At 51.7% G+C, this 14,019-nt stretch overlaps 2 protein-coding genes across 21 annotated transcripts in view; one reads left to right on the top strand and one right to left on the bottom strand.

Annotated features, from left to right (window-relative positions):
* Positions 1 to 13,442, top strand: part of NRG2 (neuregulin 2) — a 197,834-nt gene extending 184,392 nt beyond the window's left edge. For all 8 annotated transcript variants that reach the window (XM_035292177.3, XM_035292175.3, XM_035292176.3 and 5 more), the window contains 4 exons: positions 2,779 to 2,902; positions 3,245 to 3,372; positions 3,964 to 4,191; positions 7,031 to 13,442. In XM_035292177.3, the coding sequence (XP_035148068.1) occupies positions 2,779 to 2,902; positions 3,245 to 3,372; positions 3,964 to 4,191; positions 7,031 to 7,796 (1,246 nt within the window). In that variant the 3' untranslated portion in view covers positions 7,797 to 13,442. The remainder of the gene's footprint in view (positions 1 to 2,778; positions 2,903 to 3,244; positions 3,373 to 3,963; positions 4,192 to 7,030) is intronic.
* The window catches only part of PSD2 (pleckstrin and Sec7 domain containing 2), an 86,460-nt gene continuing 83,688 nt past the window's right edge, over positions 11,248 to 14,019 (bottom strand). For all 13 annotated transcript variants that reach the window (XM_078360833.1, XM_078360843.1, XM_078360815.1 and 10 more), the window contains one exon: positions 11,248 to 13,440. In XM_078360833.1, the coding sequence (XP_078216959.1) occupies positions 13,237 to 13,440 (204 nt within the window). In that variant the 3' untranslated portion in view covers positions 11,248 to 13,236. The remainder of the gene's footprint in view (positions 13,441 to 14,019) is intronic.

Below are 14,019 nucleotides of genomic sequence, written 5' to 3'. Positions count from 1 at the left end.
AAGGTCAGAGCCAAGAAGTAGAGGCAGAGGGTGGGGAAGGCCCCAGGGCACTGACAAAGAATGGTTATGAGCACAGGCTTTGGAAGAAGACAAACCTGGGTTCAAATCCAGCTCTGCTATTTCCCACGTGACCTTGAGCAAACTGATGGGTCCTCATGGAAATGTTCCTGGTATGTACCTCAAAGGACACTGTGACGACCTGAGCAGAAGTGTGCAGCTGACCCCACAGTCTCCTGGAGCAGGTGCCCTGTCAAGTGAGCAGTCACTGGGCCGTGTTGGGGAGGAGCACAGAGAGGGCAGCTGCATTCCCAGGGAAAGACAGATGCCTCAGAGCACTGCCTGACCCTACCTTGGGATCAGTGAGACAAGAGGATAGAGAAGGCGGGGCTGGGCTCCTCTGGGCAGAGGAGAGGTAGGGGCAGAACCTTGGGACAACGGGAATAAGTGGACAGAGAGGGAGCCGGGCAGTCCAAGCTAAAAGACAGCACAGATGAGGGTCCGCTGTATTCCTGGAGCATGAGCAGCCCAGACTAGCTGGAGCAAAGGGCCAGGGACAGGAAAAAGAGGGCATGAGTCTAAAAGGATAGCTGGGACCCAGGTGGCACCATAGGGCCTTGGATGCCGAGCTAGGGATTCTAGGTTTAGCCAACAAAGGTACATCTATAATCTTTGTTGGAAAAAGCCAGACTCCCTAGCTCAGCATCCAAGGCCCTATGACCTTCTGATGGGCAGAAAGATGACGGGTTTGTAACAACTGTTCATATTTGGAGAGCAAGAGTCTAGACCGGATGGAGCCACCATTCCAGGGACTGAGCCCCTCGTCTGGACTCATGCTGCCCCAACTGTGGCATCTGAGGTCCTCCTGGCCTTGTCTTGGATAAATCCAGGACCAGAAAGTCTCGAGGAGGTTGAGGAGGGAGTTGGGGCCCAGTGAGCCCAGAGGAGACTAGGCCCAAGAGGGAAAATAGTCCAAGAATTGCAGAAAAAGCAAGCCGCCTGTCCTGCCCCCACTGCATTTTCTCATTTCTTCAACAGACACTCATTTGGTGCCTGCTGGACACCAGGCCCTGCCTCAGACATATGGCCAGTGCTCTGAGCAAGTGGTCCAGTATCACAGGACACCTTTTAGAGGCACCTAAGCTGGGGAGCAGCATTTAGGCCAGGGCCTGAGAGGTGAACAAGAGTTAGCAGGTGAAGAGGAAAGTATTCCAGGTGAATGGCCTAGCATGCGCAAGGCAGGAGGCCAGAGAGGGTGGGGCACGGTGGAGGATCAGAAATAAACTCACCACGGAGGAGCTAGCTGGGGCGCCGTGTGGGCAGCAAGACACAGGGCTGGGAGAGAAACAGGACACTAAGGCCCAGTAAAGGGGTTTCATTTTCATTTTTGCAGGTACATAGTAGGTGTATATATTTATGAGCTACATGAGATATTTTGATACAGACACGCAAGGCATAATAATCATATCATGTAAAGTGGGCTAGTCATGCCCCCAAGCATTTATCCTTTGTGACCTTGAGCAAACTGATGGGTCCTCCTGGACCTTTGTGTTACAAGCAATCCAATTACACTCTTTTAAATGTACAACTAAATTATTATTGACTATAGTCACCCCATTATGCTATCGAATACTAGGTCTCTTTTATTCTTTCTAACCACTTTTTGTACCCATGAACCATCCCCACCTCCCTCCCAACCCCCACCTCCCTTCCCAGCCTCTGGTAACTATCCTTCTACTCTCTATCTCCATGACTTCACAATGAAGGACCCCTTCATTAAACAGGGGAGTTACATGATTAGATTTATTATCAAATAAATTGAGCATTTAATATGTGCCAATCTAAAAAAGTAGCCCCACAGCTAACCACAGCACCCTGTTTACTTTCTTTGTGGCACTTTACTCAAAGTATCTAGTTCATTTCTTTGTTTACCTATTTACCATCTGCTTCCTCTACTGGCCTACAGGCTTCAGTAGGGCGGATACCCTATCTACCTATCTATCTTCTCTGCTCCAAAACAGTGTCTGGCACATGGTGACACCTCAATAAATACCAAATGAATGAATAAGAGAGAGAGGGAGTCAATACACACACACACACACACACACACACACACGATAGATAGATAGATAGATAGATAGATAGATAGATAGATAGACTCTTGTTCTGTCACCCAGGCTGGAGTGCAACGGCGCAATCTCGGCTCACCGCGACCCCTGCCTCCCAGGTTCAAGCATTTCTCCTGCCTCAGCCTCCTGAGTAGCTGGGATTACAGGCATGTACCACCATGACAGGCTAATTTTGCATTTTAAGTAGAGACAGGGTTTCTACATGTTGGTCAGGCTGGTCTCAAACTCCTGACCTCAGATGATCTGCCTTTCTAGGCCCCCAAAAGTGCTGGGATTACAGGCGTGAGCCACGGCACCCAGCCTTGAATATTTCATATACTTTTAATCATCAATAATCTTTGGAATGGATAAAGGATCACCCTGTTTTATAGATGAGGAAAGTGAAATGTGGAGAGCTTAAGTAACTTGCCCAGGATTGCATAACTAGAAATCAATGAAGTTCTACTTTCTGAGCAGAGCCAAAGCTCACTGCCATGACGCTCAGGTCCTGCTGGATTCAGGGAGGTGGTGATGGTGTAGGGGCAGCTTGAGTACAGGGAAGAACAGCAGCCCTGGACAGGGGGAAAAGCTGTTTCCCTAGAGAGGCAGCTCCGGAAGTTCATCACTGGTGAATTGGGGGAATACCAGGCTCACCTTCCCTTCCCTTGTGCAGAAAACAGAGGAAGCAGATGCATAACCACCTCCGGCAGAACATGTGCCCGGCCCACCAGAACCGGAGCTTGGCCAATGGGCCCAGCCACCCACGGCTGGACCCAGAGGAGATCCAAATGGCAGATGTGAGTGGCTTTCCCGGGCCCCCTTCTGAACTCCCAGTGGATAGCCAGCCTTCTCATGCCCCCTGCAAGGATGGGCCAGGGCAGCCGCCAGCCTATCCCATGGCCAGCCTTTCCTGCTAGGCACTGCCTCACCAGGATGGCTGGCTTTGCTTTGCTCACTTTCATCAGGAAGGGGTGGGGGTTGATTTGCTGGAGCTGTCACTGCCCCAGCATCATGTCACTCTCACCCAGTGGGTCTCCCCAACCAAGAGCTCAGTCAGTGCTCATCACATCCCTGTCCCCAACAAGAAAAGTTGATTTAGGCCACGGTCACTAACTCTCACCCAACTCTCTCCATTCCAGTATATCTCCAAGAACGTGCCAGCCACAGACCACGTCATCAGGAGAGAAACTGAGACCACCTTCTCTGGGAGCCACTCCTGTTCACCTTCTCACCACTGCTCCACAGCCACACCCACCTCCAGCCACAGGTAGGCACCACCAAAGCCCATGGAAACCTGAGACTCACAAACTTCATCTGGCACAAAGCGCCCACTTAGCCAACATCCAGAGCTACTCGATACCCTCTCCTGAGCTTGCCACAGGAATCACAGCACACCTTAACCTCCTCTCCAGAACTGCGAAGGCTGATCCACACAGCACAAAGGCCCAGACAGCTCAAAAATAACATGGCTGGCTCCCTTCTTCCCTGGGAGCACCAGGAAATAGGGCCCTCACATACTGGCCCCTGGGGCTGGGCTTCTGAGATAGGAAGCTAAGGACCACAGTGGTGGAAGGGTCCCACACAGGGGGTTTAAGGTAAGGCTAGGGGAGGCTGGTTGCAGGGAGGAAAGAAATGGGTTTCTGCACATTAAAACTCACTCATCCATGGGACGCCAGCCCTCCTTCTTCCAATATTGGGGCTGGGCATTTGCAACACTCTACATCACCCCAGAGTGGAGAAGGGCATTGAGCTAAGGGAGCTGGAGGTGGAAGAAGAGCCAGGGAGGTCCATGGAACCACACCTGCTGGGCGCCCTGCCCCTTCCTTACCCCTCACCTCACCCCATCTGGCTTTCCCAGACACGAGAGCCACACGTGGAGCCTGGAACGTTCTGAGAGCCTGACCTCTGACTCGCAGTCAGGCATCATGCTGTCATCAGTGGGTACCAGCAAATGCAACAGCCCAGCGTGTGTGGAGGCTCGGGCAAGGCGGGCAGCAGCCTACAACCTGGAGGAGCGGCGCAGGGCCACCGCACCAGCCTACCATGACTCTGTGGACTCCCTGCGTGACTCCCCACACAGCGAGAGGTCAGTTCCTACCCCCTGGCTTGTGCCCCACCTTAGCCAGAGGGCTGGCACCACTGGCCCAAGGCTGACCCTTAGGGCCCCTCAGAAACACTCCAAAGAGTCTCATCTCCATTTTTGAGATGGGAAAACAAGGTCCTAGAAAAGATGAAATGGCTTGCTCAGGGCCATAGCATGTTAATGACAGACTGGGACTAGAGCTGAGCCAGCGGACCCTGGTGGGTCTAATTTAATTGTCCATCTAATTTAATTGTCCTCCTAGGACACTTTTCAGACTAGAAGAGGACATTATTAATAGTTACACTGGAACATCAAGAACCAACAGGGAGCCAGGCGTGGTGGCTCACACCTCTAATCGCAGAACTTTGGGAGCCCGAGGTGGATCACCTGAATTCAGAAGTTCGAGACTAGTCTGGCCAACATGGCAAAACTTCATCTCTACTAAAAATACAAAAATTAGCTGGGCGTGGTGGCACATACCTGTAATCACAGCTACCTAGGAGGCTGAGGCAGGAGAATCCCTTGCACCTGGGAGGCAGAGGTTGCAATGAGCTGAGATTGCGCCACTGCATTCCAACCTCAGCAACAGAGCAAGACTCCATCTAAAAAAAAAGACACACAAAAAAACAAAACAGGGGCTGTTCTGGACAAACTAGGGTATATGCTAGAGGCTCCATGTCCAGCAGGAACAGAAAGACACTAAGATGGAGTAGACTGCAAGGTGAGAGGAGAGGTTGTCTTTGAGGACACGCCAGCACAGGATAGACATGAGCCACGAATGATGGCAGCCCTTGGCAGTGTCAGCAACAAGACCCCATGGTTCAAGGCCTGGTTGGGTTCCTAAGCAGTGGATGCAGTAAGAATCAGGAAATGCCCCTTCTTCCCTGACTCCAAGCCAGGAGTCTCAAGGGCCAGCACCCCCGCCACCTTACTCAGCCCTGAGTGGCCCTCAGCCAAGTGGGGTCTGTAGGAGGTGAGCAGGGAAAGGTGAGTGGTACTAAATACTCCAAACCAGGGTGTGGGGAGAGGACCAGATATTCTCCTGCTCTCAACTCAGCCTACTCCATGCCAGACCCTGTGCTGGGCAGGCCTGCTTGGGAATCCAGAGATGGCCCACCAGATTCCTGCTGCTGAGGAGCTCCTGGCCATGGAAACAAACCAAGGAAGCTTACAGCAGCCTATGGAAAGTGCTAAACACAGGACACCACACCAGGGCAGAAAGACCCAGTCTGACTAAAGGCTCTGGGAAGCAGCCAGGTTTGCCAAGCCCAGCTCCACCACCTGTGTGATTTGGGGCAGGCTGATCACCTCTGTACCTTGTTCCCTCAGCTATAGAACAGGGAGAACAACCGCTACTATGTATAGTTCAGGTGAAGGCCACCTGAGATCATGTGCACAGAGCTCTTTGCCTCATCCCTGGCATGGAGCTGATGCTCACTAGGTGTAGCTATTTATCAATCATAACCACAGCAATGGGATTCCTTAATGGGTGGTAGGAAGGGGAGAGGCAGGAGAGTGGGAAGGAAAGCATTCCAAGCACGGGAAACAACTTGAGCTGTTCCAACAGAGGCATTTAAGAACAGGGCTGATGAGTGAGGTGCCTGGAACAGGGTGGGCTGTAGGGAGCAGAGGAGCTGGGCCTGAATAGGCAAGCTGGCCAGACAGACTGACCCTGGGTGGGTAAACAGGAAGACCTCCTTCAGCAGAGCTGTGACTTTTCAAGATTGCTCTGGGAACTGCATAGAGTGAAGGAGGAGAGACCCTGCGGTGGAAGCATGACCACAGTGAACAACTGGGCCCAGGGTGAGATGGAGAGTGTGCTTCCAGAGAAGGGAATGGGTAGGACTTGGTGGCTGATTAGATGTCAGTGGGAGAGGGAAGAAGGAGTAGTCACACGATTAAAAAAACATAATGGGGACTCCAGGCTGGTTCCAGAGAGCAGTGAGGTGCCCAGCTGTGCAGTATGGAAGGGAAACATGGAGGTGGGTGGCCCCTGTCCTGAGGTGATGATGGTGGGGCAGAAGAGTGATGGGCTTACAAGGGGGATGTGGAGCACAGAAAGGGACAGGTACCCGGGATCCAGCCTGGGAGATATTAGCCAGGGCAAACTTCTGAAGAAGCTGGTAGTGTGGGGATGGGTCTGCAGCCACAAGCAGACACCTTAGTGGGATCTTGGTACTTCCCTGAAGCAGGTTTTGACTTCAATATAAGAAGGACTGTTTCCCTCACTGAAGCCATTGGGGCATGGGATGAATTGTCTCTGTGGGGCAGTGAGTACAGGTCACAGGGGTATATGAATGGGGACTAGTGGGTTCTGGAATTGGGCAGTATGAGTCCTGGTTCCTGCCTAGCCTCAAGTCACATCCCAGCTCAGCAACTTCCTGGCTGTGTAAATCCTGAATAAGTCATTTAAACGCTCTGAGTATTAGTTTCCTGTGTGTAGAATGGGACTGGCGGAAGGGTCTTACAGAGCTGCCGTATTAAACCAGATGGAACCTGTACTGTACCCCAGTGTGAGTCTGACCCCGTGACGTAACGGTGAGCCATTCATGGAGACTTACCGGGTCAGGCACAGGGCTAACACATCCCACTGATACATTTTGGAAGCATCCCCACAGAGCTATGGAATGAACACCATGGTCATGCCAGCTTAACAAATAAGGAAACCGAGGCTCGGAGAGGTTTAGGAAATTGCATAAGGCCACTGAGGGTTACCGCCATCATTCTTCTTGCAGGCGGGTTCTGGGGCAAGGCAGGTCTGGGTCCGCCCCTCCCAGCCTACCCCACCCCCAACCCCCGGCCCGGGACTGGCCCAGGCCCATGCCTCTGCCTCTCCCCGCAGGTATGTATCGGCCCTGACCACGCCCGCGCGCCTCTCGCCCGTGGACTTCCACTACTCGCTGGCCACGCAGGTGCCGACTTTCGAGATCACGTCCCCCAACTCAGCGCACGCTGTGTCGCTGCCGCCGGCCGCGCCCATCAGCTACCGCCTGACGGAGCAGCAGCCACTACTGCGGCACCCGGCGCCCCCCGGCCCGGGGCCCGGACCCGGACCCGGACCCGGCGCGGACATGCAGCGCAGCTACGACAGCTACTACTACCCCGCGGCAGGGCCCGGGCCGCGGCGCGGGACCTGCGCGCTCGGCGGCAGCCTGGGCAGCCTGCCCGCCAGCCCCTTTCGCATCCCGGAGGACGACGAGTACGAGACCACGCAGGAGTGCGCGCCCCCGCCGCCACCGCGGCCGCGCGGGCGCGGCGCGTCCCGCAGGACGTCGGCGGGGCCCCGGCGCTGGCGCCGCTCGCGCCTCAACGGGCTGGCGGCGCAGCGCGCACGGGCGGCGCGGGACTCGCTGTCGCTGAGCAGCGGCTCGGGCGGCGGCTCGGCCTCGGCGTCGGACGACGACGCGGACGGAGCGCTGGCTGCCGAGAGCACGCCTTTCCTGGGCCTGCGCGCGGAGCACGACTCGCTGCGCTCGGACTCGCCGCCGCTGTGCCCGGCGGCCGACAGCAGGACTTACTACTCCCTGGACAGCCACAGCACGCGGGCCAGCAGCAGACACAGCCGCGGGCCGCCCCCGCGGGCCAAGCAGGACTCGGCGCCACTCTAGGGCCCCGCCGCGCGCCCCTCCGCCTCGCCCGCGCCACTGTCTTTAAGGACACGAGAGACCGCCAACTGGAGAGAAAGGAGGAAAAAAGAAATAAAAATATTTTTATTTTCTATAAAAGGAAAAAAGTATAACAAAATGTTTTATTTTCATTTTAGCAAAAATTGTCTTATAATACTAGCTAACGGCAAAGACGTTTTTATAGGGAAACTATTTATATGTGACATCCTGATTTACAGCTTCGGAAAAAAAAAGAAACAACAAAAAAAAAAGAGAGATGGGCCAATTTTTTGACTCTTTAATAGAAACCTATTTTGTGGTGCCTTTTGCTGTACGCTCATCTGGGGCTCCGGGAGAGAGGTCTCTGGGTTGCGGAGTGCTGGGAGTGACAGGGAGAGAAGAGGCTGTGGGGTTCTGGTGGGGGCGAGGGTTGGGGGTGGTGGGGGCTTGGCCCTGAGGAAGAACTGAGGACAGAAGTAGCTTTGCCCCCAGGCAAGAGCTGGAGTTCCGAACCCCTGAGGGGAGAGGGCCAGGACTCTAGACTTGGAGCTGGTGCTGGGGTAACTTCCAGTGGAAGATAAAAACACAGCTACCCGAATGGGGTAGCTCTGGCTACTCACAGCGGTTAAAGGAGCGGGGCAGAGAAAGCTCTCCCAGAAAGCCTGGGCCCAGGGAGGGGCAGCTCTGCCAGGGTCCCAATGTTGGCTGCTCCTGTCCCCCACAGCCTCCAGGGCGCCCGTCCGTCCTCTGCAGCGCCTTCGTTTACAGGTCGTCTTTTCTATTTTACACCTGCATGTCCTTTGCATTTCAGATTCTTTAGATTGGATGCATGGTCACGCTGGGACCGAGAAGAGCCACTCGACAGTGTATTCCCTTTTTAGCAATAAAATAACACCATTTCCTTCTCACAGGCTGCTTCCCAGCCCCCAACCCACCTATGACTTCTACTCCGTCTCCAGTCCTGCCCTCCCACCCCCAAACCTGGGTCCACTGCTAATTTGTCAAAAAGGTAATTGTTAAAAAAAAGAAAAAGAAAAAAATCCCAAACAGAAACAAATGGGAATCCTGCCCTGAAATGTCTGAACACCTGACTGTTGACACTTGAACATTTTTATATTATAAATAAAATCAGAAATAACTCCTGTTTGACTGTGTGTGCCTAGCCGCAGATGAGGAGGGAAGTCAGAGCACCAAGACCCATGGTGGAGGTGGATAATCTGGCCTGGAGGCTGGAGGGGGCCAGGACAGTCCCTGAGAGGAAGTGACCCTGTCTCCAGTCTCAATGGCCCCAGCTCCCAGGACAGACTCCAGCCCTCCTCCTGCTTCCAAGAATATTTACAAGGTGTCCCCCTGGCTGCTGGGGAATCCGGCCAAGGGACTGACGCAGATTTGCTCTGCTTCAAACTCAGCCTTGGAACTCTGGCCCAGTAACTGCCCTGGATCTATGGGCCGGACTGAGGCAACAGTTGCCAGCCTAAGTGGGTGAGGAGGGGTGGATTGTGGGGTTGGCACTGGCACAGCTGAGGCAAGAGGACCCTTGAACCCGGAGGCACGTCACAGGCAAAGTCTGGACATGCAAAGTGGCATAACAGGTACCCCCAGCTGCCAGGAGGACCACAGCTGCTGCAGCTCATAAGCCTACAGGGTGTTGCTCTTTCCCCAGTTTATACCCCCTCAGAGCCAGGGCCTGTCTAAACCCGCAGCCCTGAGGCAGAGTACATGATTTCAGTATGGAGAAGGCAGATGGAGGCCCAGGGTTCAAAAGCCTTTTCCCTCATCAACTAATTTAGTAAACCAGTGCCCAGCACCGGGAACTATTCGGTTCCAGCCAGACACCATGAGGTCTTGCACCCAAAGAGCTGAGGTGGTTGGCATCCAGTTGCCTGCTCACGTGTGTGTGTTTGTGCGGCTGTGGGTAGGTGTGAATGCCCCTAGGATGTGTGTAGTCACAGATCTACAGGTGGGAGGGACAGAGAGGCTGCAGGTTGAGAGGGCTTTGGCATCAACAGGGCATGAGTTCAAATTCCAGCTCTGCCCCTCCCAGCTGTGTGATAGCTCTAGGCCACAGTTTCCTTGCTGGGAAATGGTGATGCCAATAACTATCCCAAAAGGTTTCTGTGGAGATATAAAATACCCAGTGCTGATACTGGCATGTGATAGACTCCTATTACATGGCTAATTTGATGGTGGTGATGACAATATCCCGTGCCTTGCATTCTTGTATCACACAGCCAGAGTGACAAAAACTAGATAAGAGGGAGATGATGGAAAGAACAAACTAAAGTTTTTGTATTCACTGTGGGGGCGCTGGGGAAATGTATCTGCTAACAAAAAATTTTTAAAAAGGAAAATAACTCAATGCCGCATAAACCTGCAACTCACTGGCCCCTCCCAGCCCCCTTCTGTTGATCTCACCCAGCCTCCTCTGCTGTCTCTGGATGTGTGGTTGGCTTTAAAATCCTCTGAGAGCCAGTTATTCTTCCATGGGACCCGTGGCTTCTGTTGGATCCCAAGTGAACACCGTACGAACTCTTTGGGAGTTCACCCATTGACCTTTGTGTGATCCAGCTTAGTGTCCTCATGTGACCTTTACCTTTACCAGGGCTCTAGGTTGATATCACCTTCTAAATTTTAGAGTTAGAAGCGACCCAATTAACTCACCAATCTCTATGTGGCCCTCGGTTGATTCTGAATAACCTCTTGGTGAACTCACCCACCTTTGCATGAGCATCAGGTACCTTCATTATATGCTCTGTATCCTACATTACCTGCCATACATGCCGAGAATGCAAGGCCAGAACCTAACAGAGTTCTTTCTTCACCTGTCATCCACCCATTCATTTCACAGGTATGGTTAGAACCGGGGAACACATGTGGCTAGAGAAGCCCCTTCTCCATTCTGCCTCTCAAATCTCTGCCTTGGGGAGCCTTCCCATGGCCTTTCAGGAAGAGTCGCAGTCCCGTCAAACTACTTCTCTTCCACCACCCCGTCACTGGAACATGTAGGATGACATTCAGGCAGCTTCCCAACTCAGAGGTTTTGTCCCCACTTTCCCAGTTCCTTCTTTTCTCTTCCAGGTCATTTTTGGCTTCTCTTTCCAGCCCCTCCCAGAGGTCCAAGTGGTAACGGTAACTGCCTGTTCTCCCCATGAGACTGTGAGCCGCCCGAAGACAGGGAGCAAACTTCCTCCCACCACCGTATCCCCATCACCATGCCCAGCGTGTGGCACATAGTTGGCCTTTATTGAATGAGAGGATGAAGGCGCAAGACACTGTCATGAAGGGCAGACCTCAGAAGTCCCTGAGCCCAAGGACACCTCACAGCACCACCAGGTGGCGCAAACACCTTATTGCACATCACCAGTTCCGGATTTGAACAGTCCTAGAAAACGAGCATGTTGGAGACAGCAGTTGTGGGGAAACATGAGGATCCATTCGAATGCAAGAAAAAATATTAGAACTTTGATTTAGATTTATTTTCATCTCATCTTTTTTAAATTTCTATTTTTGTGTGTTTTATAATGTACATAATATTTTAGTACAGTAGTACATGTATATAATTTACAAATAAATAATTATACAATTAAGGAAGTGAACTAAACATTTTTTTACGATGGGAGGCACAACCCGTGCTCAGGAAGCACATCTGTCCACAGCTGCCGGAGCTCCCCGCTCTGCTCTCCACTCACCCGCCCTCGGGAAGTGAAGGGTGAGACTGACCCCAAAAATCAAAGGACTTTTGAGGCAGCAAGGAGAAAGTACAGAGAGCTCTTTTGTGGTGCCACATTGTGTTTTCAATTTCATTTAAGTGAACATTTACTTCCTCTGAGCGAAACCAAGGGGCCAGATGTTTTGGTTCTAAAACACACTTCAGCTGATCCAACTTAAATAATCTGAATTTAAATCACTACATCTCTCCACTTACTCAATAGCCCCTTACCTCAAATGTGAGTGGGCCTGTAAAGTTAGATACTTAGTTGCAAGCCTGGCTTATTTTATTAACTAAGTATGTTACCGCTGATGCCAAATTGCGGCCAAACTACAGTAATCTATTTAAATAGAGAGGATTCACTCCTCATAGCCGTACTGCACATGCCATCACCCCCACCCACTTGTCAGTTGGAGTAATGCAGGGCTTAAAGGTGCTAGCTAATCAGTGATCATCAAGTGGCAGATTTCTCCACTCTCTGCAGATACATCCTTAGCTAAGCCTTTCTGATTCACTAGACGAATGAAAGAAATAGCAACAGAAAAACAATCAGTAACTTGTCATTCCACCTTTTCCCAAGACCAAGAATTGATGGCTTCCATAACCTTCCTCTGACAAGCATCTTTGGGCTTGTTGACAAGTGGCCATTTTCGAGGCAGAGTGTCTTTTATTCCTATAGCTGTAGATCTGTCCAAGAGGCCACCTTTGGAGCTCAGAGACCTGGCAGCACCAACATAAAGACCCAAATATAAACAGGGCCATGGTCCCATCCCACTCACACCCCAGGATATCCATGGGACAAATGGGGTGGTGCATACAGGCTCTATTTTTTCCAAAAGCATCAACTGTAAGGGCAGTGTAAGTCACAGGTCAGCTGGAAGAGGGAAAACAGGGAAAGGGAGGCCAGCACTCCAGCACTGCCTCTCCTTCCCTCCCAGAGTGTCAGAAATGCCAGGGGGCCAAGTGCAGCCATCCTTCCTAACGGGAAGCTCCAAAATAGGCTTTTCCTTCATCTGATTGCATCCTCTAACTGACTTCTGTTCCAAACCACCTTTCAGGGGTTCCTTATGCATGTATTATTCTTATAGATATACATTTGTGTCTGTATAGAAAGGAAACAGTAGTGATCTCAATGGATGAAAAGAGGTGGACGAACATGTGAGTAGAGTCAGCTTGACACTGAAAGGGCACAAGCCTGGGTCCCAGATTATTGTGATGTGAGGCAGGAGACCTGGGTGTGGTTCTGGAGGCTGCTGGGAGGAGGGAGGAGAGGATGGCGCTGGTGGTCTGCAGACCTGCTGCTGGTCAACTCAGAGGAAGGAGGTGGGGTGGGGTTCCAGCTGAGACCTGGAGTCAAGACCTGCCTTCACAGACAAGAAAGATGAGGAGAGGAGCTTGATGAGAAGAGGGAGACCTGGGAAGACAACAGCCCTTCCAGCTTCTCCAGCGAGGTGGTGTCTAGAGCATGCACACAACTGGCCTACAAAATGAGGCTTCATGGTGGAGAGGGAAACAAGGACTGGGGAGAGGGTCTGATGCCCAGAGAGGCCCACAGATGCAAGGAGGTCAATGCCACAAATGGCATCTCCATCTCATGGGCCCACAGGCTCTCTTCACCCCTCTGGCTGCCCATGAACTGCCTGGAGCTTGGTCCGCGTGGCTCCTGGCTGGAATTGTGCTCACTGGCCCCACTGGAGACACTGCCCACCTCTGGGGCCTGCACATCCATGTCAGCTAAGTATCAGGCCCAGCGGCATCCTTTGTGGTTTTGCTGCCAGTCATGTGGCCCTGGCTGAGGGCAGGGCTTGAGTGTGTCTTCCGGAGAGAAGGGTCATCCCCTTCCAGAGTGGCCAGCCGGGCCTCAATCCGCTCCAGATCATCTGAGCCCACTTTGATCTTCACAGACAGGAGATGGATATAGGTCTCATAACGGCTTTTCTGGGGAAAGGCCAAACAAGGTCAAAAGACAACAAAATAGGAAAAAAGTATGTGCACCTTATATGATAAAAGACTAATTTCTTTCATATGCAGAGAGCTTTCAAAATCATTAAAAAGAAGATGAGCAGTGCAATTAAAAAATAAGCAAGGGACATGCACATAAACTTCATAATTTTAAAAATCCAAATAATTGGCAATCATTTCTTGGATATGACACCAAAAACCCAGGCAACAAAAGTAAAAATACACAAATGGGACTAAATTTAAAATCAAAATTTTAAACATCTGTACATCAAAGGATATAATGAACAGAATGAAAAGGCAACCTGCAGAAAAATATCTGCAAGTCATATACCCGATAGGGTCTAGTATCCAGAATACATAAAGAGCGCTCAAAATGGAACAACAGAAGACAACCCAAAATTTTTAAATGGGCAAAGGACTTGAATTCACATTTGTCCAAAGAAAACATACAAATGGCCAACAAGGACATGAAAAGATGCTCAACATCATTAGTCACTAGGGAAATGCAAGTCAAAGCCACGCTTACTACTATCAAAAGAGCAGAAAATATATGCT

This window comes from Callithrix jacchus, chromosome 2, assembly GCF_049354715.1.
Source record: "Callithrix jacchus isolate 240 chromosome 2, calJac240_pri, whole genome shotgun sequence".
NCBI classification, from domain to species: Eukaryota; Metazoa; Chordata; class Mammalia; order Primates; family Cebidae; genus Callithrix; species Callithrix jacchus.
Note: the sequence above shows the minus strand (reverse complement) of the source record. Positions and strands in the feature narration are given on the sequence as shown.